Source organism: Lolium perenne, chromosome 4, assembly GCF_019359855.2.
Source record: "Lolium perenne isolate Kyuss_39 chromosome 4, Kyuss_2.0, whole genome shotgun sequence".
NCBI lineage: Eukaryota > Viridiplantae > Streptophyta > Magnoliopsida > Poales > Poaceae > Lolium > Lolium perenne.
The window spans coordinates 199,211,653-199,235,419 of NC_067247.2; the positions used below are offsets into that span (position 1 = coordinate 199,211,653).

At 43.5% G+C, this 23,767-nt stretch overlaps 1 protein-coding gene across 1 annotated transcript; it reads right to left on the reverse strand.

The window, feature by feature from the left end:
• Window positions 1-2,723: 2,723 nt before the first annotated feature.
• Window positions 2,724-3,604, reverse strand: LOC127347568 (uncharacterized). The gene is made up of 2 exons (XM_051373736.1): window positions 3,444-3,604; window positions 2,724-3,177 (listed from the first exon to the last, which is right to left on the reverse strand). Exons 1-2 carry the CDS (start codon window positions 3,602-3,604, stop codon window positions 2,724-2,726), a joined length of 615 nt encoding a protein of 204 aa, XP_051229696.1.
• Between the last annotated feature and the right edge of the window lie 20,163 nt (window positions 3,605-23,767).

A 23,767-nucleotide genomic window follows, 5' to 3' on the forward strand; every position in this document is an offset into this window, starting at 1 on the left:
ATTCCATACAACTTCCCACCTTGGATGTGTATGGATCAATCAAATTTCATGATGTCATTGCTTATTCCTAGAAAATATCAACCCGGAAAGGACTTTCATGTATTTATGCAACCACTTATTAAGGATATGATTAAGCTCTGGGATGGTGTGGATACTTTTGATGCATGCACGGGTAGGGATTTTCAGTTGCATGTTGCATTCATTTGGTCAATTCATGACTACCCTGGATATGCCACATTATCTGGCAGAAGCACCAAAGGGTATTACACATGTGTACATTGTGATGAAAATCCTTGCTTTGAGAAACTAACCAACAAAATTGGTTATGTTGGCCATCGTTGATTCTTTCGCAAAGATCATCCTTACAGAAAGAGTAGAGGTTTAAATGGTAAAATAGAGGACAGAGATCCGCCAAGGAAATTCACACAAGAAGAAGTATTGCAGAATATAGACATAGTTAAGGATACAGAACCTGGCAAAAACCCTGCTCTTAGGAAGCGTAAACGTACAGTGGAAGGTGAACCAAACTGGCACCTTAAGGTTAGCTTCTTTGATCTACCATATTGGTCAAAACTGAAATTTGTGCACAACCTAGATGTGATGCACATTGAGAAGAATATATGTGACAGTATCCTTGGTACCCTTCTTGAACTAGAGGGAAAGAGTAAGGACACACATAATGCTAGAGTGGATCTTGAGACATTCAATATAAGGAGAAAATATTGGATGCAACCTATGGGAAGTAGATATGCCAAGCCACATGCACCATGGACACTTACTAAAGAAAAGAAAAGAAAGTTGTGCTGGTATCTTGCCAATGCTAGGTTCCCTGATGGATTTGCTGCAAACCTGTCAAGATGTGTGGATGTGGATGGCGGTAAAGTACACAGTTTGAAGACACATGATTGTCACATACTGTTGCAGCATGTGTTGCCAGCTGGTCTTAAAGGTGTTGCACCACGTGAAATGTATGAGGCAGTAGCAGAACTGGGAAGATTTTTTAAAGAGTTGTGTTGCAAAACACTGAGAGTTGATTTGCTTGAAAGAATGAAGGTTGAAATTGTTTTAATTCTTTGCAAGCTTGAGAAGTTATTCCCCCTTGATGTGATGGTCCACCTAGCAATTCATCTACCTCATGAGGCAATTCAAAGGGGCCCTGTTCACTATGGATGGATGTATCCTATTGAGAGAAGACTAGGGTACCTGAAGAAAACAATGCGCAACAAATCTAGGCCAGAAGGTTCAATTGCCGAGGGATATATTGTTGATGAGTGTTTGTCATTTTGCTCAATATATTTAGATGATCACATTGAAACGAGGTTCAACAGAGCTGAAAGAAACCAAGATGACTGTCGAATAGTTGGACCACATGAGTTCGGTATCTTCTCTGACGGGGCTAAATGCTTGGGGAAATCATATTTGAAGCATTTTGAGAAAGAATTCAAGACCATGGTTAGGTATGTTCTATCTAATTGTGATGAGGCTCAGAGCTATATAGAGTAAGCTTCATTTATCTAATTCAATCTTTGTTCACACTTTTGCATTATAGTGATTGGTATGATTAATACTTATGTATTTCATTTATAGTGATTTCCGTGATGAATTAAGGAGAAAGGGGGTAAATAACCTGGACAAGGCGGTTCAGAAAGAATTCCCAGGCTGGTTCAAAAACCATGTGAATAATATGGAAAATGCACCAGAAGATTTGCGCTCACTAGCAAATGGGCCAGAACCAACGGTAGTAGTACATTCAATCTGCAATGTTAATGGTGCAAGATTCCGAACTGAAGATCGTGAGAAGAATCTAAGCAGTCAAAACTCCGGAGTCATGACTACGGCATCTATAGGTGACAATGAACAAGAAATGGAATACTACGGTGTTCTCACTGAAGTTCTTGAGTTGCGTTACATGGCGAATGGTCATGGAGATAGATCAGTATTTCTTTTTCGCTGTAATTGGTTTGACCTTTCTAGCAGGACTTCGAAGATGAAGGATGATGGATTCTTCAAAAGCGTGAACACTGCAGTTTTATGGTGTAAGCATGCCCCTTTTATTTTGGCTAGTCAAGCTAAGACATGCTTCTACTTGGATGACACTGAATTTGGGGAACCTTGGAAGGTCGTTCAACTCTTCAGAGATAGAAATGTGTACGATGTTCCAGAAAAAGATGCACAAGGGAGCAGCAATGCTTACCAGGAAGACAATTTTTCCTCAGATTTCATTGTCCATGAATCTGAGAACAATGAATATGAAGCTGAATTCGAAGATCAAGAGGTTGTTTCCTCTGATGAAGTGGTACATGTCGATGCTCAAATTGTTCATGAAATATTACAAGCAAGAAGTCAAGAAGTAATAGACAGTAGTGATGATGAACAACAGGTTGACAAAGCAGCTGATGAGGATGCAGGAAGTGAAGATTTTGATAGTGATGATGACCAGTAGTCCATGTACTTTTGAAACCTAGATTGTACTTTTCTTTTCCATGAACTTCAAAACTTTATTAGTACAATTTAGCACATCATAGTTAATAACATGCAGGTCACATATATAACTTGATCCAAACTTACAGTACCAACACTAATTTGTTCTGCTCACATAGTAATACTAGCAGGTCCACAAAAGTAAGATCATAAACACACATATTTGTTTTCACGCTCACTGAACTATAATTACAACATAGTTGTCGTAGCATTTCCATAAACCATGTACCTGATAAGGTAGATCAGTTGTCATGGCCTCGGCGACGCTTGCGCTCATTGTTGTCCCAACTAGGGATGAGTGGCCTCTGGGGATGCAGTCCCTGGTTCACTATACTCACAATGCGGGCGAGTTCATAGGCGACATAACAATCAATGGAAGCATACTCTAGGTTCATATCGGATAGAGGCTTCCGTTCCCAGTAATTATGGCCTTCGAATTTGTCGTAATCCGTCAGAAACTTCTCCTTCATGCCGGCGTACTTGGGGTGGATGAGCTCGGAAGCCATAGTAGCCATGCCAGCCCTGTTACCATAACCTGGTATTTTCAACATATCCTGGAGGTCCAGATGCTTGCCAGGTGGAATATACAACCATTGCTTGTAGAGCAACCTGTGGTCAGTCCTTATGTCCACACCTACAAATGTGACATCCTTATTCTTCAGGAATTGCCTTAGCGCGTATATATTGTCATGGCACCTACATTGCAAAAATTACAATAAGATTGTTTACAATATTGTGCACTAAGAATTAGCAATATGGAACTCATAGGTTCATGAAAAAGCAAGCTGGGCTTGCAACATTTCAAGATCAAGAGGTGGAGGATGTTTTAGTTCGAAGTGATACATATTATGCAGAGAACCCATCTATAGAAGTACAACCAAATCGGCTGAATATATAGAAGTACAACCAAATCAGCAAGATATCATATTACCTAAGAACAGTCGAATCTCTAGAATACATACCTGATCAAGTGGAAGACGAGAACGTGCTCCCTAAAAGCTATCTGCATGACCGCAATTTTTTTCTGCTGGAAGTCGTACTCAAGATCGAGGCCGACAAACCGGTACCTCTCGTCCTTGAGCCACTCCAGGTACATGTCGAGGATGCTTTCGACGGTGCTCATCTCGTTCGTGTACACAGCCTGGATCCAAGTGTCGCCATGCGCACGGAACTAGTGAACCTCTGTGGTCCGCTTGCCGTCGTCCTTGTCCCGGAAGACCGGCTCGAAGTTGGCGGGGGATGATGCTGCCCCTCCCATGGTGTGTCAGCAATGGCGGAGAGATAGGAGGAAGAGGAGAAGGCAACCGGCGCTCTTGACAACTGCGGCCTGAAAAATCGGAACTACCAAGAGAATAAGTGGGGATGAGAAGAAGTGGGTTTTTTTACAGTAGTTCCACGTGTGACCGAGTCTCTGTTGACGAAGAAGTGGGTTTTTTTTACAGTAGTTCCACGTGTGACAGAGTCTCTGTTAACGAACACGACTTAGTGGAGAAGGCAAATCGACGACGATTCGTTTTTTTCCAAGTTTATTAATTTTTGCTTGCGCATTGAAACCAGGTGACATGACTCCTATCGACCCTGCGCATTAATCCAGGGTTGTAACTACCGGCCCAACCTTGCATTTAATTATTTGTTTGTCATTTTAGTACTAGTATACTAGTAATTAACGAACTCTCACACTAGTTTTACTAGTACACCAGTATAACTGCACACATTAAATAAGTTAAGTCTAACTTTCAAACGATAATTTCATAGCACAAGATCACCGCTCAATGTCTTACAACCAATAACCCATCTTGTAATGGTGCACAAATAAAAGTCTTAAACGCAAATATGAAATTATTTAGGACAAATCAAATTTCCCGAAAAAAACTACTGAACTTCAATATCTGGAATGTGGAAAACAAACAGATAGGTGCCATGATCGCCAAGGTAGAGCATCATGAGAACCTTGTGTCCAATTTCGAATTTAGCTTCATGCGCCATGAACGTGTCCCATCTATTAATGCAGACACATCCATCATTTTCATCAGGAGAAGTGTTGTACGTCGATGTCATCCTTGTGCCAAAATTACCAATAAGCATAATAGCACCAACAAGTGCCATGTCTTGGGGAAGTAGACGACGAGGCAGTTTCTGTTGGAATTTTTTTTAGACTTCACATCGGTTCCAACAGTTGCAATGAGGTTATCAACTATTAGTCTCTCTCGAGCACCCAAATTGTAGTATTCTACAAATGAAATGTGGTGCACAAATTAAATTTTGCATACATCATTTGGCACATTAAATTTAATCAACAAGTATATATTTAGGAAACCTATAATGGAATTAATTAAGAGATAGATGTATTACTTGGATGAACGATAGGGTAATGTCCAGAAACAACACGGCATGAATCCAAACCCTTCAATTCATCAATGGAGAAACACACCTTCTGGCCAATATGAACGTAATATATTCTACAAAATTCCTCCCATGCATCACCACTAACGGTAGTTGTTTCTGCTTCATTCGTAACCGTGAACACAAATTTAAAATTCTCTGGTGTAAGAAATGAAGCATGGAATATCTTCTTTTCATCTTTGTTCACTCCATATTTATTGAGGAAAAGTGATCTTGCGTAGCATGGTAGAATCTACATGTATAACAAAATTAGAGGAGGCAGATGCTTGAATGGAATAATAACAGATCACCGCCTACAACATTTATTTAGTACATGTAAGTCCCCTAGATATGAAATAATAGATTAATGAACATACGTAAACAATGTGCGAGTTCATATGGATTTGGATAACAGATCGTACCGTCCTCTTCTCGAATCCAGGATGTAGGTTAAAGCCGAAAAACTTTTTCATCATAGTCGCGGCAGCACACAAACCCTTAGTGTCAAAACAAACACCACACTACATCGTACACAAGTAGGATTGTGAGTACAATCGCTCAGATCTACAAAACATGCCGACTATTTTCAACCCAAAGAAAAAAGAACCAACGAGATGGAGGTCATCTCGCGTTGGGAAAGATACATACCTGCACATTCGCCATAGCTCTCCTTCTGTACTTACTATCACTGCGACGACATCGGTAGATGAAAGAGAGGGAGGACAGAAAAGAAGAAGATGACTGCGACTTCGGTAGAGGGAGCATGCGATCCAGATCGTCAACGGGCCTTATATATATGGCTCCCAAGATTGTGTGTATTGCTCCGAATATTGTGGTTATTGTTTTTTTCACCTAACAACGAAATTTGCTCCCCCAACCCACAAAAAAAAGTCATGTTATTTATTTCCATGTATATTTTGCAGCCGATATTGTGCCAAAAAAATTAAGAAATTATTTATGGAAAGTAATAACTACTAACCTTTTGCGGCAGATTTTCCTCTAGTGCTATGGTATTCTCCATAATTTGTTCTTGAGCTTGCGAAATGTTGTTTTAAATAACACATACTTTTCTGGGGTAATATGGTGATGCCAAATCGAACCAGCATGTGCTCCCAATTCTATGAGTATCCTGCTTGGTACTTGCTTCACAAATGGTAGCCTCCGGTTTGAGTTTGAGGGTGAATTCAGTTTGGTTTGATGTCAACAGACCAAAATGGGTACATATCTTGGTTTCATCATTACCAATGTGGTGATGCACCCCTGTGCCAAATTTCACACCATTTGGACTAAGATAGATCAAAAAGGTGTGCACGGGTGCCTGTCGGGCATGACCGTTGAACTACACACTCGATCACTTTCTCTAGTGCTATGATATTCTCCACATTTTCCATGCATGATATTTTTATCCAACTTATTATCCACACATTGACCAAAACTCAGGGTTTGACAGCAATTCAACCTCTTTTTTATTTTTTTAAATTTAAAGTGCTTTGTCAAACCTAGGTCGACCAGAGCCTACAAAGAGCTTGCCAAATGTTGTTTTAAATAACACACACTTTTCTGGGGTAATGTGGTGATGCCAAATCGAACCAGCATGTGCTCCCAATTCTATGAGTATCCTGCTTGGTACTTGCTTCACAAATGGTAGCCTCCGGTTTGAGTTTGAGTGTGAATTCAGGTTTGGTTTTGGTTCATCAGACCAAAATGGGTACATATCTTGGTTTCATCATTACCAATGTGGTGATGCACCCCTGTGCCAAATTTCACACCATTTGGACTAAGATAGATCAAAAAGGTGTGCACGGGTGCCTGTCGGGCATGACCGTTGAAGTACACACTCGATCACTTCCTCTAGTGCTATGATATTCTCCACATTTTCCATGCATGATATTTTTTATCCAACTTATTATCCACACATTGACCAAAACTCAGGGTTTCACAGCAATTCAACCTCTTTTTCATTTTTTTTAAATTTAAAGTGCTTTGTCGAACCTAGGTCGACCAGAGCCTACGAAGAGCTTGCCAAATGTTGTTTTAAATAACACACACTTTTCTAGGGTAATGTGGTGATGCCAAATCGAACCAGCATGTGCTCCCAATTCTATGAGTATCCTGCTTGGTACTTGCTTCACAAATGGTAGCCTCCGGTTTGAGTTTGAGGGTGAATTCAGGTTGGTTTGAGTTCATCAGACCAAAATGGGTACATATCTTGGTTTCATCATTACCAATGTGGTGATGCACCCCTGTGCCAAATTTCACACCATTTGGACTAAGATAGATCAAAAAGGTGTGCACGGGTGCCTGTCGGGCATGACCGTTGAACTACACACTCGATCACTTCCTATAGTGCTATGATATTCTCCACATTTTCCATGCATGGTATTTTTTATCCAACTTATTATCCACACATTGACCAAAACTCAGGGTTTCATAGCAATTCAACCACTTTTTCATTTTTTTAAATTTAAAGTGCTTTGTCAAACCTAGGTTGACCAGAGCCTACAAAGAGCTTGCCAAATATTGTTTTAAATAACACACACTTTTCTAGGGTAATGTGGTGATGCTGAATCAAACCAGCATGTGCTCCCAATTCTATGAGTATCCTGCTTTGACGTGGGCATTACCCTTCGGGTAACCGATGTTGCCCTATCCTGTATTTCCTAGTTGGAGGCCCATGAAAGCACTTGGAGGCAAGGCCGCCCAAACCGGATGGCGCACCAGAAGATTCCTTGGTAAGCAAGGCAAAGAAGCAACCGAACAAGGAAAGATTAGATCTAAAATTACTGTAAACCTAGTCGTACTCGGTTGGACCTCTTGAGACCTGGCTTCCTATATAAAGGCCAGGAGAGGGGCTGCCGAGGGACACACAATCAATCTTAGCAACCTTAGCCACCAAAAACTCAGAGCTAGGTCACCTTAGCACTTAGCCATCTCGACGAGATCTCAGCCGAACTATTCGGCACCCCATTGTAACCTATTATCATCATAATCAAGAACAGACAGGCAGGACGTAAGGGTTTTACCTCATCGAGGGCCCCGAACCTGGGTAAATCGCTCTCCCCGCTTTTCTGTGAACCGATGTCTCGTGTCAGCTTGCAGGATTCTATCAACCCTAAGCCCCTATCGGAGGGCATTGCCGAGGAGCACCCTCGACAATTGGCGCCGTCTGTGGGAACCCTGTCGGCACAAGATCGATCATCGGCAGATCCAGTCATGACACCGGCAACTTCACCGGTAACTTCATCAGCAACTTCATCGACACCGTCATCACCAAACCTAGGAAGCCCGATTCGGTTCGGCTCCTACGAGTTGATCCCACACAGCGATTCCTCCCGCTCAACCTTCTCAGATCTACAAGGAAACATGGAGATGACCTTCGGCAGCGTCCACTACAACGTCAACGCGGAAGGAATCCTTCGACTGCTGGAATCGCCCAGTCCAAGCGCGTCATCATCACTCGAACTTTCGGCTGGTCTGACAGGCTCGACGAGTTCACCCGCGCCCTCGACTCCCCATTCGGCGTCTTCAATGTCGGTAGGATCCGACAACCCCACATCTTCGGAGTTAACTTCGTACTACTGCTTGAACTGCGATAGCAGGCACGGGCTAGGATCGAGCGACACACCGTTCATCTATAATGCTCAATATTCGTCGGGAGAGGACAGTATCGACAGCATCGTCCAAGGAACTACCCGAAGAACGGCGCATCATCAAGTTTATGTCGCCAATAACACGGGAAACACAAGGCACAGAGGAGACAGAGATCATACTCCTCGTTCTAGCAGACGAGCAAGTTTCGAAAACAGCGCCAGCAACCAAAACAGCGACTACACCATCGCGGACGAGGAGTGGGCAGCAGCCAAAGCAGCAGTACTTAACAACACGCCGCTTCCCGCAGGAACCTCGGTTGGAACCCTCAATGCTTATGGCTCTATACTAGAGAAAAACCGGGAGCACCTATCGAAAGAGCAAGCCACCCTCGAGAGACGCCTATCTGCGGCAGATCGATCCAACGAACGACGAAGAGGCTCGCAAGGGAGTGCCTCTCGAAATACTCAGGGGGCAGGCAAACACCGGTCGAGACTATCCAGGCTTTCGGAAGATGACGCTAGAGAAATCACGTCGAACCTGACCAAGTCCTTTATAACTACGGACACCGCAGGCATGCCACGGCCGAAAACCGTTGCAGGAGCAACAGCCAACCTCGCCGCGTACCTCATCAACCAGCGCCCTGAAGGATCCATGGCTCAAGCTCATCGAGGCGCCCTGGAAAGTCTCGCGATATTGGGAAATAATCTAGTTCCACAAAAGGAAAAGACCACGTTGCAGGCTAGTGGCTCAAAGCATCATGCGAGAGATGCTCGGGATGAAATCACCCAGAGCAGGATCGACAAAGCAAGGCGACGACGCGCCACTAGGAAGGAGAATGACAGTAATTCTTCTGATGAGGATCAGGAGTACGACGGCGAGCTCAGGGGAGCCGACTGTCTAAGTTACAAAATCCACGAGGCGATGCCGCCCAAAAAGTTCAAGCCCACTCCTACTGACGCTGCCAAATACGATGGGCAGCATGAGCCAAGATCTTGGATAGACGACTACCTGCAGACTGTGATTCTGCATAAGGGGAACCAGATAGCATCAATGCAGTGCTTGCAGCTCTACCTCAAAGATTCAGCGTGAGCCTGGCTAAGGGGGCTGCCAAAGGGTTCCATTAAATCATGGGACAACCTAGTAGACGCCTTCGTTGCCAATTTCCAAGCAACATACAAGAGACCCGTCAGGATTGAAGAGTTACGGAATTGCCAACAAAAGCAGAAGGAGTCGATACGCTCATACATCGGGAGATTCACTAAACTCCTAAACGCCGCCGAAGATGTATCTGTCGACAGAGCAATCGACGCTTTCAGCGATGGCGTCCGGCGTGAGAGCTACATAGAAGAACTCGGACGCAAAAAGCCAAAAACCATAACCAAGTTAATGGAAATCGCCAACAGCTGGGCTGATGGTGAGGACAACGTGCGAAGGCCACGACAGTGCAGTGAAGACGAAGACGATGACCAGCCGAAGCACGACTCGGGTGGCCGAAGGGATCGTCACAAGAGAAGGAAGAACCGCAACTATGATGACAACAACCTGGTAGCCGCAAGGTACTCTGATCGGCAGGACGATCGATATGACGATCGAAGAGACGATCGACATGACGGTAATCGGAACAACTCTGGGAACCGTGACAATTATAAACCGCGGCAGCAAAGGACTCCCGAACTGCCCTACGCTGAGCAGATCAATGCCCCCTGTTACCTGCACTCGTATGTCGATTCTAAGGACGGCAAAACGAAGTCGAGTCACCTGCTCAGGGACTGTCGGCAGTTCATTGACATGCACAAACTCATCCAGCAGGCAGGCCAGCAACCGCTACCACCACCACCCCCACCTCCACCGCAGCATCAAGTCCAGCAGGCTCAACCTCATCAACCCAACGAGGCGTTTCCACCACCACGTGGGCAGATGAGCATGATCCATAGGACAGGTGTCTCGAGAAGAGAGATGAAGAAGCTCACCCGAGAGATTAACCTGGCAGAAAGCATCATGGCGAACATCCCCGAGTACGTCGAGTGGTCCTCTCAGAACATTACGTTCAGTCAAGCAGATCACCCGATGACCATACCAAAACCAGGACACGCTGCCTTAGTTGTCGAGGCACAAATCGGGGGGTTCAAGATGAGCAAAGTCTTCATGGATGGTGGAAGCGGGTTAAACCTGATATTCGTCGACACAATCAAAAGTATGGGGATCACCATGAGGATGCTAGAAGAAACAGACACTTGCTTCCATGGGATCCTTCCAACTGCACCGGGCTACTCTCTTGGCAAAGTTTACCTGAACGTCGTCTTTGGCAAAACCGACAATTTCAGGAAGGAGAAGATCGAGTTTGAAGTAGTGAAGTGGGAGTCACAGTATCACGCTATACTCGGGAGACCAGCTTATGCCAAGTTCATGGCTGTGCCGCACTATGCATACCTCAAGCTGAAAATACCTGGGAACAACGGGACAAACATCACAGTCTATGGAAGTTTTTCACGCTCGGACAATTGTGATCGTGACTTTCAGAGGATTGCTGCGAAGTTTGGGTCACAACAAGAAATCGTCGACCCTCTGCCTAAGTTGACGTTACGAGAAATCAAGGAGGAAAAACATGTCAGGGAAACCAAGAAGAAGCCAGCTGACCTTGCTCTTAAAGCTTCGGCAGCAGAAGCTTCGGCAGCGAAAGTCGCGGCAGCAAAAGGTTCGGCAGTCGATGGCACAGAAGACAGAGGAGACAACAAGACGCTGGCAACCATTGATCAGACCCCTGGTGAAATCAACAACTCTGCAGCAACCACTAACGTGATGAAAAAGCCAGAAGATGAGAAGAACCCTTTCCTTGCTTAAGCAATTTATTAGCGTTTAATTTTTTCCCTTTATATAAACAGGGCCTTCCTTTTTTCGCCCTCTAGTCTCGTGCTTCCCTTATTAATGAGAACTTCAGTTTTGATCCCTTGATAAGCATGCAGTAATTTGGAGCACTTAATCCGCATCATCATAACCTTTGCTTACACCCCTCGGTGAACCATGGTGCAATGAAGTACGCGGCAAAAGATTGTGTTCCGAAAAAGCCTCTACGAGCGCTAAAGGATGCAAAAAATAAGGACGATGACCTTTCCCTCTGCTATAGATGCCTCTACGAGCGCCGAAAGTAGCAAGAGTTTGGAAATACACATAACACAACCCACGTTCGATATTTCACTTATGGAAATATCAAAGAACAACGGGCTCATCGGCATAATCATTGCACCTGAAATATTCGGGAGTGATTGTCGAAACATACATCGGTTGAAAGCAAAGTTGCACATACAACGGGTTTAGCAAGACCTGCAACACGAGCTGATCACTCAAACGTTTGCTGACCAATGAATACGAAAAACTCTTAAACGGACAATTAAGATTTGCTCCCTCAAAAAATTGCCAACGGCATCAACACGGTAAAAGTACATATACATGTATCTACCGAATAAAAAAAATTCGGCTAAACAATCCTAACACTTGGATGAAGTAGCCAAAATAACCTATTTACAAAACAACCCTAATCCATGAAATCACCCTTGCGGAGTTTCTCTTTCCTCAGGTACCTTCGAATACTCTTCAAGCTTGTCGACAATTATATTGGCAGGAAGCAATACCTTCGGATATAAAGTCTCTAAGTCACCAACCGCGTTGGCGATAGCAAGCAGATTCGATGAGGGGTAACGTGCAAGCACAAGGGCAAGTGTAAACCTGGCCCCTGCAAAAACCTGAGCTCGCACCAAATCTCGAATCTTCTTGGCATTCCCAAACTCAGACATCAAAGTCAGCAACGTAGGGGGAATCGCGTTTAAAGGGAACATCGTCTTCCAAACTACCCTCATGGCTTTGTAGCACTTGTCGAAGAAATGGTGGACTTGCTGAACCCGATCCTGAAATTGTGCGACAGCCGAAGCCTTCGAGTGTTCCCGCCAGAAAATCTCTTCGGCTGATGATAGCTGGGTTAAAGCGTGCACACGCTCGTGAATTCGTTTGTTCTCTTCCGCACGGTTCAGGGCTATGACTGGCAAAGGAATCAAATAGAGGATTAGACAAGGCGTTGTTGATAAAAAAGCGCAAGGATCAAGAAACTTACAGTTCAAACTCTCGGTAGCTTTATGCAGTTCAGTAAGAGCGTACCGCTCCACTTCGGTTGCAATCTCGCTCTTCTTATTGACAATAGCAGCTAAGGAATAAGTGATGCGTAGATCTTTTTCCATCTGAGTGATCCGATCCTTCATACGCTGGATTCGATCACCTTCAGGAAGAGCACCCGAAGAGTCCTCGACAAATGAAGGCACTGGGAAAACCTGCAGGAAACAACGTTAAAAAGGATGACGGATCGGGTCAATTCGAGCATCCGAAGTAACTCCCACCGGGAGAAGTGCAAGTAAAAATATCATAACAAAGGTGTACCAGCAACATTGCTAGCACGGAGTTTATTACAAACACAAGTTTTGCAACGGAACAATGTTTCACATCAACTCGAAGATAAGTTTGTTACAAAAATCAAGGGGCTTGGGTCTGAGTCGATAAACTGGGACCAGCCGACGTCTTCCTCGACAAAACTAGTTCAAGGAGCTGGCGAGCACAGTTAAGGGCAGACGTTTTAAAGGCGCTTAAATCAACGAACTGCCCATCTTGCTCTTTCGGCAGCTCCTTAGTCATTTCTTCGATGTCATCCTTAAAGCCGTGAGCCATCATAAGTTGGAAGGCAAGGAGGGCGCCATAGGTACGCGAGGTGCGTTTGAATACCTCGATAACCTCCTTGGTGTCAACCGCGAAGGCATCGATCAATTGCCCCAGAGTCTTGTCTTGCTTGATCTTGGGGAAGATCATCGAGTGCATCCGCGCCATGGCACCTTTCCCCTTTTCGAGAAGCTCCCGCGTAAGCTGGTGGGAGGCGAGAATCATCGATACACCATTTGCGGGAGAGTTATTTGGAACCTTGTCCAAGGCACTGATGGGGATGTTGGCGGCTTCTGCAAAAGAAAAGAATGGAAAAGATCATTAACAGAAGATCGAATTCGTAAAGTACGATAATCGACAGAGAAGTATAGAAGAGATTACCAAGCGAAGCTAGCGAAGATTGGCGAAGGAGTTCATCTTTTTCGGCTGCCTGAGCTTCGGCACACAGCCTTGACGCCTCTTCCTCCTTCAGCTTTTCCTTCAGCTTGCCCAGTTCCTCTTTCAGGGAATCGATTTCTTGGCGAGCTCCGGCAGCTATCTTAACTGCGCCGTCTGATACGTCTCCGGTATCGATAATTTCTTATGTTCCATGCCACATTATTGATGTTATCTACATGTTTTATGCACACTTTATGTCATATTCGTGTATTTTCTGGAACTAACCTATTAACAAGATGCCGAAGTGCCGATTCTTTGTTTTCTGCTGTTTTTGGTTTCAGAAATCCTAGTAACGAAATATTCTCGGAATTGGACGAAATCAACGCCCAGGGTCCTATTTTGCCACGAAGCTTCTAGAAGTCCGAAGAAGAGACGAAGAGGGGCCACGAGGGGGCCACACCCTAGGGCGGCGCGGCACCCCCTTGGCCGCGCGGCCCTGTGGTGTGGGGCCCTCGTGCCGCCTCTTGACCTGCCCTTCCGCCTACTTAAAGCCTCCGTGACGAAAACCCCGCATGCAGAGAGCCACGATACGGAAAACCTTCCAGAGACGCCGCCGCCGCCGATCCCATCTCGGGGGATCCAGGAGATCGCCTCCGGCACCCTGCCGGAGAGGGGAATCATCTCCCGGAGGACTCTACGCCGCCATGGTCGCCTCCGGTGTGATGTGTGAGTAGTCTACCCCTGGACTATGGGTCCATAGCAGTAGCTAGATGGTTGTCTTCTCCCCATTGTGCTATCATTGTCGGATCTTGTGAGCTGCCTAACATGATCAAGATCATCTATCTGTAATTCTATATGTTGCGTTTGTTGGGATCCGATGAATAGAGAATACTTGTTATGTTGATTATCAAAGTTATATCTATGTGTTGTTTATGATCTTGCATGCTCTCCGTTACTAGTAGATGCTCTGGCCAAGTAGATGCTTGTAACTCCAAGAGGGAGTATTTATGCTCGATAGTGGGTTCATGCCTGCATTGACACACAGGACGATGATAGAAAGTTCTAAGGTTGTGTTGTGCTGTTGCCACTAGGGATAAAACATTGATGCTATGTCTAAGGATGTAGTTGTTGATTACATTACGCACCATACTTAATGCAATTGTCTGTTGCTTTGCAACTTAATACTGGAGGGGGTTCGGATGATAACCTGAAGGTGGACTTTTTAGGCATAGATGCAGTTGGATGGCGGTCTATGTACTTTGTCGTAAAGCCCAATTAAATCTCACTATACTCATCATGATATGTATGTGCATGGTCATGCCCTCTTTATTTGTCAATTGCCCAACTGTAATTTGTTCACCCAACATGCTGTTTATCTTATGGGAGAGACACCTCTAGTGAACTGTGGACCCCGGTCCAATTCTCTTTACTGAAATACAATCTCTTGCAATCTTGTTCTCTTGTTTTCGCAAACAATCATCTTCCACACAATACGGTTAATCCTTTGTTACAGCAAGCCGGTGAGATTGACAACCTCACTGTTTCGTTGGGGCAAAGTACTTTGGTTGTGTTGTGCAGGTTCCACGTTGGCGCCGGAATCCCTGGTGTTGCGCCGCACTACATCCCACCGCCATCAACCTTCAACGTGCTTCTTGGCTCCTACTGGTTCGATAACCTTGGTTTCATACTGAGGGAAACTTGCCGCTGTACGCATCACACCTTCCTCTTGGGGTTCCCAACGGACGCGTGTTGAACGCGTATCAAGTAGCTTTTTCTGGCGCCGTTGCCGGGGATCTGAAGAAAAGTTACATCACAAAGATCTCTGACTCCCACGTCAACTACACGCCAGCAGCTCTTTTTCTGGCGCCGTTGCCGGGGAGATCAAGACACGCTGCAAGGGGAGTCTCCACTTCTCAATCTCTTTACTTTGTTTTTGTCTTGCTTAGTTTTATTTACTACTTTGTTTGCTGCACTAAATCAAAATACAAAAAAATTAGTTGCTAGTTTTACTTTATTTGCTATCTTGTTTGCTATATCGAAAACACAAAAAAATTAGTTACTTGCATTTACTTTATCTAGTTTGCTTTATTTACTGTTGCTAAAATGGCTACCGCTGAAAATACTAAGTTGTGTGACTTCACAACCACAAATAATAATGATTTCTTATGCACACCTATTGCTCCACCTGCTACTACAGCAGAATTCTTTGAAATTAAACCTGCTTTACTGAATCTTGTTATGCGAGAGCAATTTTCTGGTGTTAGTTCTGATGATGCTGCTACCCATCTTAATAATTTTGTTGAACTATGTGAAATGCAAAAATATAAAGATGTAGATGGTGACATTATAAAATTAAAATTGTTCCCTTTCTCATTAAGAGGAAGAGCTAAAGATTGGTTGCTATCTCTGCCTAAGAATAGTATTGATTCATGGACTAAATGCAAGGATGCTTTTATTGGTAGATATTATCCCCCTGCTAAAATTATATCTTTGAGGAGTAGCATAATGAATTTTAAAAAATTAGATACTGAACATGTTGCTCAAGCTTGGGAAAGAATGAAATCTCTGGTTAAAAATTGCCCAACTCATGGACTGACTACTTGGATGATCATCCAAACCTTCTATGCAGGACTAAATTTTTCTTCGCGGAATTTATTGGATTCAGCTGCTGGAGGTACCTTTATGTCCATCACTCTTGGTGAAGCAACAAAGCTTCTTGATAATATGATGATCAACTACTCTGAATGGCACACGGAAAGAGCTCCACAAGGTAAGAAGGTAAATTCTGTCGAAGAAACCTCTTCCTTGAGTGATAAGATTGATGCTATTATGTCTATGCTTGTGAATGATAGGACTAATATTGATCCTAATAATGTTCCGTTAGCTTCATTGGTTGCACAAGAAGAACATGTTGATGTAAACTTTATTAAAAATAATAATTTCAACAACAATGCTTACCGGAACAATTCTAGTAACAACTATAGGCCATATCCTTATAATAATGGCAACGGCTATGGTAATTCTTATGGGAATTCTTACAACAATAATAGGAATTCACCCCCTGGACTTGAAGCCATGCTTAAAGAATTTATTAGTACACAAACTGCTTTTAACAAATCTGTTGAAGAAAAGCTTGGGAAAATTGATATACTTGCTTCTAAAGTTGATAGTCTTGCTGCTGATGTTGATCTTTTGAAATCGAAAGTTATGCCTAATGAAAATCATCATAATAAAATTGTTACTATAGCAAATGCCATCCAAGTTAGAATTAATGAGAATATAAGATTAATGGCTGAATTGCGTGCTAGGTGGGATAGAGAAGAAAATGAAAAACTAGCTAAAGAGAAGAATGTAGCTAAAGTTTGGACTATTACCACCACTTGTAATGCTAATGCTACACATGTTGCTGCACCTCCTACTAATACTAATAAAAGAATTGGTGTTAGCAATGTTTCCACTTCTAATGCAAAGCGCGAGAAACTGCCCGAAACTGCTAAAGCTGAAACTCGCTCTGTGATAAAACTGCTGAAATTTTTTCCAACATTGGGGATGATGATCCCATTGTTTTAGATTATAATGGTTTGAATTTTGATGATTGCCACATCTCTGAAGTTATAAAGTTCTTGCAAAAACTTGCTAAAAGTCCTAATGCTAGTGCTATAAATTTGGCTTTCACGCAACATATTACAAATGCTCTCATAAAAGCTAGAGAAGAGAAACTAGAGCGTGAAACCTCTATTCCTAAAAAGCTAGAGGATGGTTGGGAGCCCATCATTAAGATGAAGGTTAAAGATGTTGATTGTAATGCTTTATGTGATCTTGGTGCAAGTATTTCTGTTATGCCTAAGAAAATTTATAATATGCTTGACTTGCCACCGCTAAAAAATTGTTATTTGGATGTTAATCTTGCTGATCATTCTACAAAGAAACCTTTGGGGAAAGTAGATAATGTTCGCATTACCGTTAACAGTAACCTTGTCCCCGTTGATTTTGTTGTCTTGGATATTGAATGCAATGCATCTTATCCCATTATATTGGGAAGACCTTTTCTTCGAACTGTTGGTGCTATCATTGATATGAAGGAAGGTAATATAAAATATCAATCTCCTCTCAAGAAAGGTATGGAACACTTCCCTAGAAAGAGAATGAAGTTACCTTTTGATTCTATTATGAGAACAAATTATGATGTTGACACTTCGTCTCTTGATAATACTTGATGCACACTTTCTGCGCCTAGCTGAAAGGCGTTAAAGAAAAGCGCTTATGGGAGACAACCCATGTTTTTACCTACAGTACTTTGTTTTTATTTTGTGTCTTGGAAGTTGTTTACTACTGTAGCAACCTCTCCTTATCTTAGTTTTGTGTTTTGTTGTGCCAAGTAAAGCCGTTGATAGAAAAGTTCATACTAGATTTGGATTACTGCGCAGAAACAGATTTCTTTGCTGTCACGAATCTGGGCTGTTTTCCCCAGTAGGTAACTCAGAAAATTATGCCAATTTACGTGAGTGATCCTCAGATATGTACGCAACTTTCATTAAATTTGAGCATTTTCATTTGAGCAAGTCTGGTGCCATTTTAAAATTCGTCAATACGAACTGTTCTGTTTTGACAGATTCTGCCTTTTATTTCGCATTGCCTCTTTTGCTATGTTGGATGAATTTCTTTGATCCATTAATGTCCAGTAGCATTATGCAATGTCCAGAAGTGTTAAGAATGATTGTGTCACCTCTGAATATGTTAATTTTTATTGTGCACTAACCCTCTAATGAGTTGTTCTAAGTTTGGTGTGGAGGAAGTTTTCAAGGATCAAGAGAGGAGTATGATGCAACATGATCAAGGAGAGTGAAAGCTCTAAGCTTGGGGATGCCCCGGTGGTTCACCCCTGCATATATCAAGAAGACTCAAGCGTCTAATCTTGGGGATGCCCAAGGCATCCCCTTCTTCATCGACAACATTATCAGGTTCCTCCCCTGAAACTATATTTTTATTCCATCACATCTTATGTGCTTTTCTTGGAGCGTCGGTTTGTTTTTGTTTTTTGTTTTGTTTGAATAAAATGGATCCTAGCATTCACTTTATGGGAGAGAGACACGCTCCGCTGTAGCATATGGACAAGTATGTCCTTGGTTTCTACTCATAGTATTCATGGCGAAGTTTCTCCTTCGTTAAATTGTTATATGGTTGGAATTGGAAAATGATACATGTAGTAATTGCTATTAATGTCTTGGGTAATGTGATACTTGGCAATTGTTGTGCTCATGATTAAGCTCTTGCATCATATGCTTTGCACCCATTAATGAAGAAATACATAGAGCATGCTAAAATTTGGTTTGCATATTTTGTTTCTCTAAGGTCTAGATAATTTCTAGTATTGAGTTTGAACAACAAGGAAGACGGTGTAGAGTCTTATAATGTTTTCAATATGTCTTTTATGTGAGTTTTGCTGCACCGGTTCATCCTTGTGTTTGTTTCAAATAAGCCTTGCTAGCCTAAACCTTGTATCGAGAGGGAATACTTCTCATGCATCCAAAATACTTGAGCCAACCACTATGCCATTTGTGTCCACCATACCTACCTACTACATGGTATTTTCTGCCATTCCAAAGTAAATTGCTTGAGTGCTACCTTTAAAATTCCATCATTCACCTTTGCAATATATAGCTCATGGGACAAATAGCTTAAAAACTATTGTGGTATTGAATATGTAATTATGCACTTTATCTCTTATTAAGTTGCTTGTTGTGCGATAACCATGTTTACTGGGGACGCCATCAACTACTCTTTGTTGAATTTCATGTGAGTTGCTATGCATGTCCGTCTTGTCTGAAGTAAGAGCGATCTACCACCTTATGGTTAAGCATGCATATTGTTAGAGAAGAACATTGGGCCGCTAACTAAAGCCATGATCCATGGTGGAAGTTTCAGTTTTGGACATATATCCTCAATCTCAAATGAGAAAATTATTAATTGTTGTTACATGCTTATGCATAAAAGAGGAGTCCATTATCTGTTGTCTATGTTGTCCCGGTATGGATGTCTAAGTTGAAGAATAATCAATAGCGAGAAATCCAATGCGAGCTTTCTCCTTAGACCTTTGTACAGGCGGCATAGAGGTACCCCTTTGTGACACTTGGTTAAAACATGTGCATTGTGATGATCTGGTAGTCCAAGCTAATTAGGACAAGGTGCGGGCACTATTAGTATACTATGCATGAGGCTTGCAACTTGTAAGATATAATTTACATGATACATATGCTTTATTACTACCGTTGACAAAATTGTTTCATGTTTTCAAAATCAAAGCTCTAGCACAAATATAGCAATCGATGCTTTTCCTCTATGGAGGACAATTCTTTTACTTTCAATGTTGAGTCAGTTCACCTATTTCTCTCCACCTCAAGAAGCAAACACTTGTGTGAACTGTGCATTGATTCCTACATATTTGCTTATTGCACTTGTTATATTACTCTATGTTGACAATATCCATGAGATATACATGTTACAAGTTGAAAGCAACCGCTGAAACTTAATCTTCTTTTGTGTTGCTTCAATACCTTTACTTTGAATTATTGCTTTATGAGTTAACTCTTATGCAAGACTTATTGATGCTTGTCTTGAAGTGCTATTCATGAAAAGTCTTTGCTTTATCATTCACTTGTTTACTCATGTCATATACATTGTTTTGATCGCTGCATTCACTACACATGCTTTACAAATAGTATGATCAAGGTTATGATGGCATGTCACTCCAGAAATTATCTGTGTTATCGTTTTACCTGCTCGGGACGAGCAGAACTAAGCTTGGGGATGCTGATACGTCTCCGACGTATCGATAATTTCTTATGTTCCATGCCACATTATTGATGTTATCTACATGTTTTATGCACACTTTATGTCATATTCGTGCATTTTCTGGAACTAACCTATTAACAAGATGCCGAAGTGCCAGTTGCTGTTTTCTACTGTTTTTGGTTTCAGAAATCCTAGTAACGAAATATTCTCGGAATTGGACGAAATCAACGCCCAGGGTCCTATTTTGCCACGAAGCTTCTAGAAGTCCGAAGAAGAGACGAAGAGGGGCCACGAGGGGGCCACACCCTAGGGCGGCGCGGCCCCCCCCTTGGCCGCGCGGCCCTGTGGTGTGGGGCCCTCGTGCCGCCTCTTGACCTGCCCTTCCGCCTACTTAAAGCCTCCATGACGAAAACCCCAGTACCGAGAGCCACGATACGGAAAACCTTCCAGAGACGCCGCCGCCGCCGATCCCATCTCGGGGGATCCAGGAGATCGCCTCCGGCACCCTGCCGGAGAGGGGAATCATCTCCCGGAGGACTCTACGCCGCCATGGTCGCCTCCGGTGTGATGTGTGAGTAGTCTACCCCTGGACTATGGGTCCATAGCAGTAGCTAGATGGTTGTCTTCTCCCCATTGTGCTATCATTGTCGGATCTTGTGAGCTGCCTAACATGATCAAGATCATCTATCTGTAATTCTATATGTTGCGTTTGTTGGGATCCGATGAATAGAGAATACTTGTTATGTTGATTATCAAAGTTATATCTATGTGTTGTTTATGATCTTGCATGCTCTCCGTTACTAGTAGATGCTCTGGCCAAGTAGATGCTTGTAACTCCAAGAGGGAGTATTTATGCTCGATAGTGGGTTCATGCCTGCATTGACACCTAGGACAGTGACAGAAAGTTCTAAGGTTGTGTTGTGCTGTTGCCACTAGGGATAAAACATTGATGCTATGTCTAAGGATGTAGTTGTTGATTACATTACGCACCATACTTAATGCAATTGTCTGTTGCTTTGCAACTTAATACTGGAGGGGGTTCGGATGATAACCTGAAGGTGGACTTTTTAGGCATAGATGCAGTTGGATGGCGGTCTATGTACTTTGTCGTAATGCCCAATTAAATCTCACTATACTCATCATGATATGTATGTGCATGGTCATGCCCTCTTTATTTGTCAATTGCCCAACTGTAATTTGTTCACCCAACATGCTGTTTATCTTATGGGAGAGACACCTCTAGTGAACTGTGGACCCCGGTCCAATTCTCTTTACTGAAATACAATCTCTTGCAATCTTGTTCTACCGTTTTTACGCAAACAATCATCTTCCACACAATACGGTTAATCCTTTGTTACAGCAAGCCGGTGAGATTGACAACCTCACTGTTTCGTTGGGGCAAAGTACTTTGGTTGTGTTGTGCAGGTTCCACGTTGGCGCCGGAATCCCTGGTGTTGCGCCGCACTACATCCCGCTGCCATCAACCTTCAACGTGCTTCTTGGCTCCTACTGGTTCGATAACCTTGGTTTCATACTGAGGGAAACTTGCCGCTGTACGCATCACACCTTCCTCTTGGGGTTCCCAACGGACGCGTGTTGAACGCGTATCACCGTCCAACTTCGAGGAAGAAGATTCGACTTCTCGCTGCAATCGAACTTTGTTTGACTCTAGAGAAGTGAACTGGGAAGCGAAGGCCTCCAAAGAGGAAATAACACCTTGTAGATCCTTAAGGAAAAAAAGGATGTTTTACAAAGAATCGTTAGACAAGGCACATTTCAAGAAATTCGCGTTGTATTCAAAAGGGACTTACAGAAGGAGGAGTCATGGTGGCGACAGGAACATCTTTCCCCTTGGAAAGGGAGGAAGCAGTCGATGCCTGAGCCGCGGGGGCTGCCTTAGGAGCCGAAGCTTCGGAAGCCGCGACAACCGGCGGAGCAGCGCCAGATTTGGCCTTCTTAGACGGAGGCTCAGTGAAACCTTCATCACTACAAAAAGGAAATCATCGACAGGAGTTATGAAAAGAATGCGAGAAATAAAGGGACAAATTATGGCATCAGGGAAGAAGGTGCTTACATCTCGAAGAGATCGTCTTCGTCGGCAAAGCCACCGGTTGATCTCTTCACAGGAGAAGCCTTGGTTGCCTCCACAGCTGCATTAACAAAGGTATCACGATCAGCGTCATCATTACGCACTGATCCCTCTGTGTCGCAAGCGTAATCGGCTGAAGGAGGAAGATCGGTGTGAACAGTTTCGGAATCTATCAGATCATCGTGTTCGCTCTCTGGGCCTGCGTGCTCGACAGTGTGAAAATCAACAGGTACTAAGGAGCCTCTTCCCTCAGAAGTATCATTTGGCGAATCGTGCAAGTTTCGAGAGACTATGGGGATCTGTCGAAAAGAAGAACAAATAAGAATAATAGTAATTATGTTGGCTAAGTGGAAATAGCATAGTGAGAATATGAAAAGGAAAGTTACCTCTGGTGGCGGATGATCGGCATCGAGGGGAGTGTAAGAAGATATCAATGGGATCGAGTCTTCCTGACTAAAGAAAGTAAGGCGACGGACTTCATCAAGCAACTCCTTTTCCGACAGTTCGGCAGCATTAATCCTGGTTTCATCCTTCGGACCTGAATACAACCACATCGGACGAATTCTGGCCATGACTGGTTGGACTCGACGTTTCAGAAATACCGCTGCCACCTCTGTGCCAACCATAGTTTGGCCGTCGGCCTCTTTGATTCGAAGAAATTTGGCAAATAATTCGTCGGCTGCTGCCCTTTCATCGGGAGAGAGAATGTTCTTCCAGGAATCCTTAGGCTTGGCTTCGAGGATCTCGGCAAAGCGAGGAAGCTGGGACTCGGGTGACAAGGAATCCTTGACATAAAACCATTTCAGTCTCCATCCTTGCACAGACTCTCTCATTGGGAAATTGAAGTAATTAACCTTCGAACGAGCCACAAACCCCACTCCTCCGGTGACGAAGGGTCCATTACTACTGCTGTATCTCTTTACATAAAAGATCTTTTTCCACAATCCAAAATGAGGCTCAATGCCCAAAAACGCCTCGCAGAGGGTAATGAATACAACGACGTGAAGGATTGAGTTAGGAGTAAGTTGCCACAGTTGGATTTCGTAAGTCCGCAGAAGATGAAGAAGGAATTCATGAGCAGGAAGCGAGAGACCCCGATATAGAAACGATAGGAACATCACGGTAAAGCCAGCAGGGGGATTGGGCCGAGAAATCGCACCTGGAAAGATCACATTCCCCTCGTCGGAGGAAATTAATCCCAAGCTTCGAGATCTCTTCTCGTCGCGCTTGGTGATGGTTGATGCTATCCAGTCCCCGGGTTTGGCTACGGAGCCTGGCGGCGCTGGCGGCGCCGGAGCTGGAGGAGGAGCGTCCGGAGCGCTCCCCTTCGGAAGATTCGAGGAGAACATGGCGGCG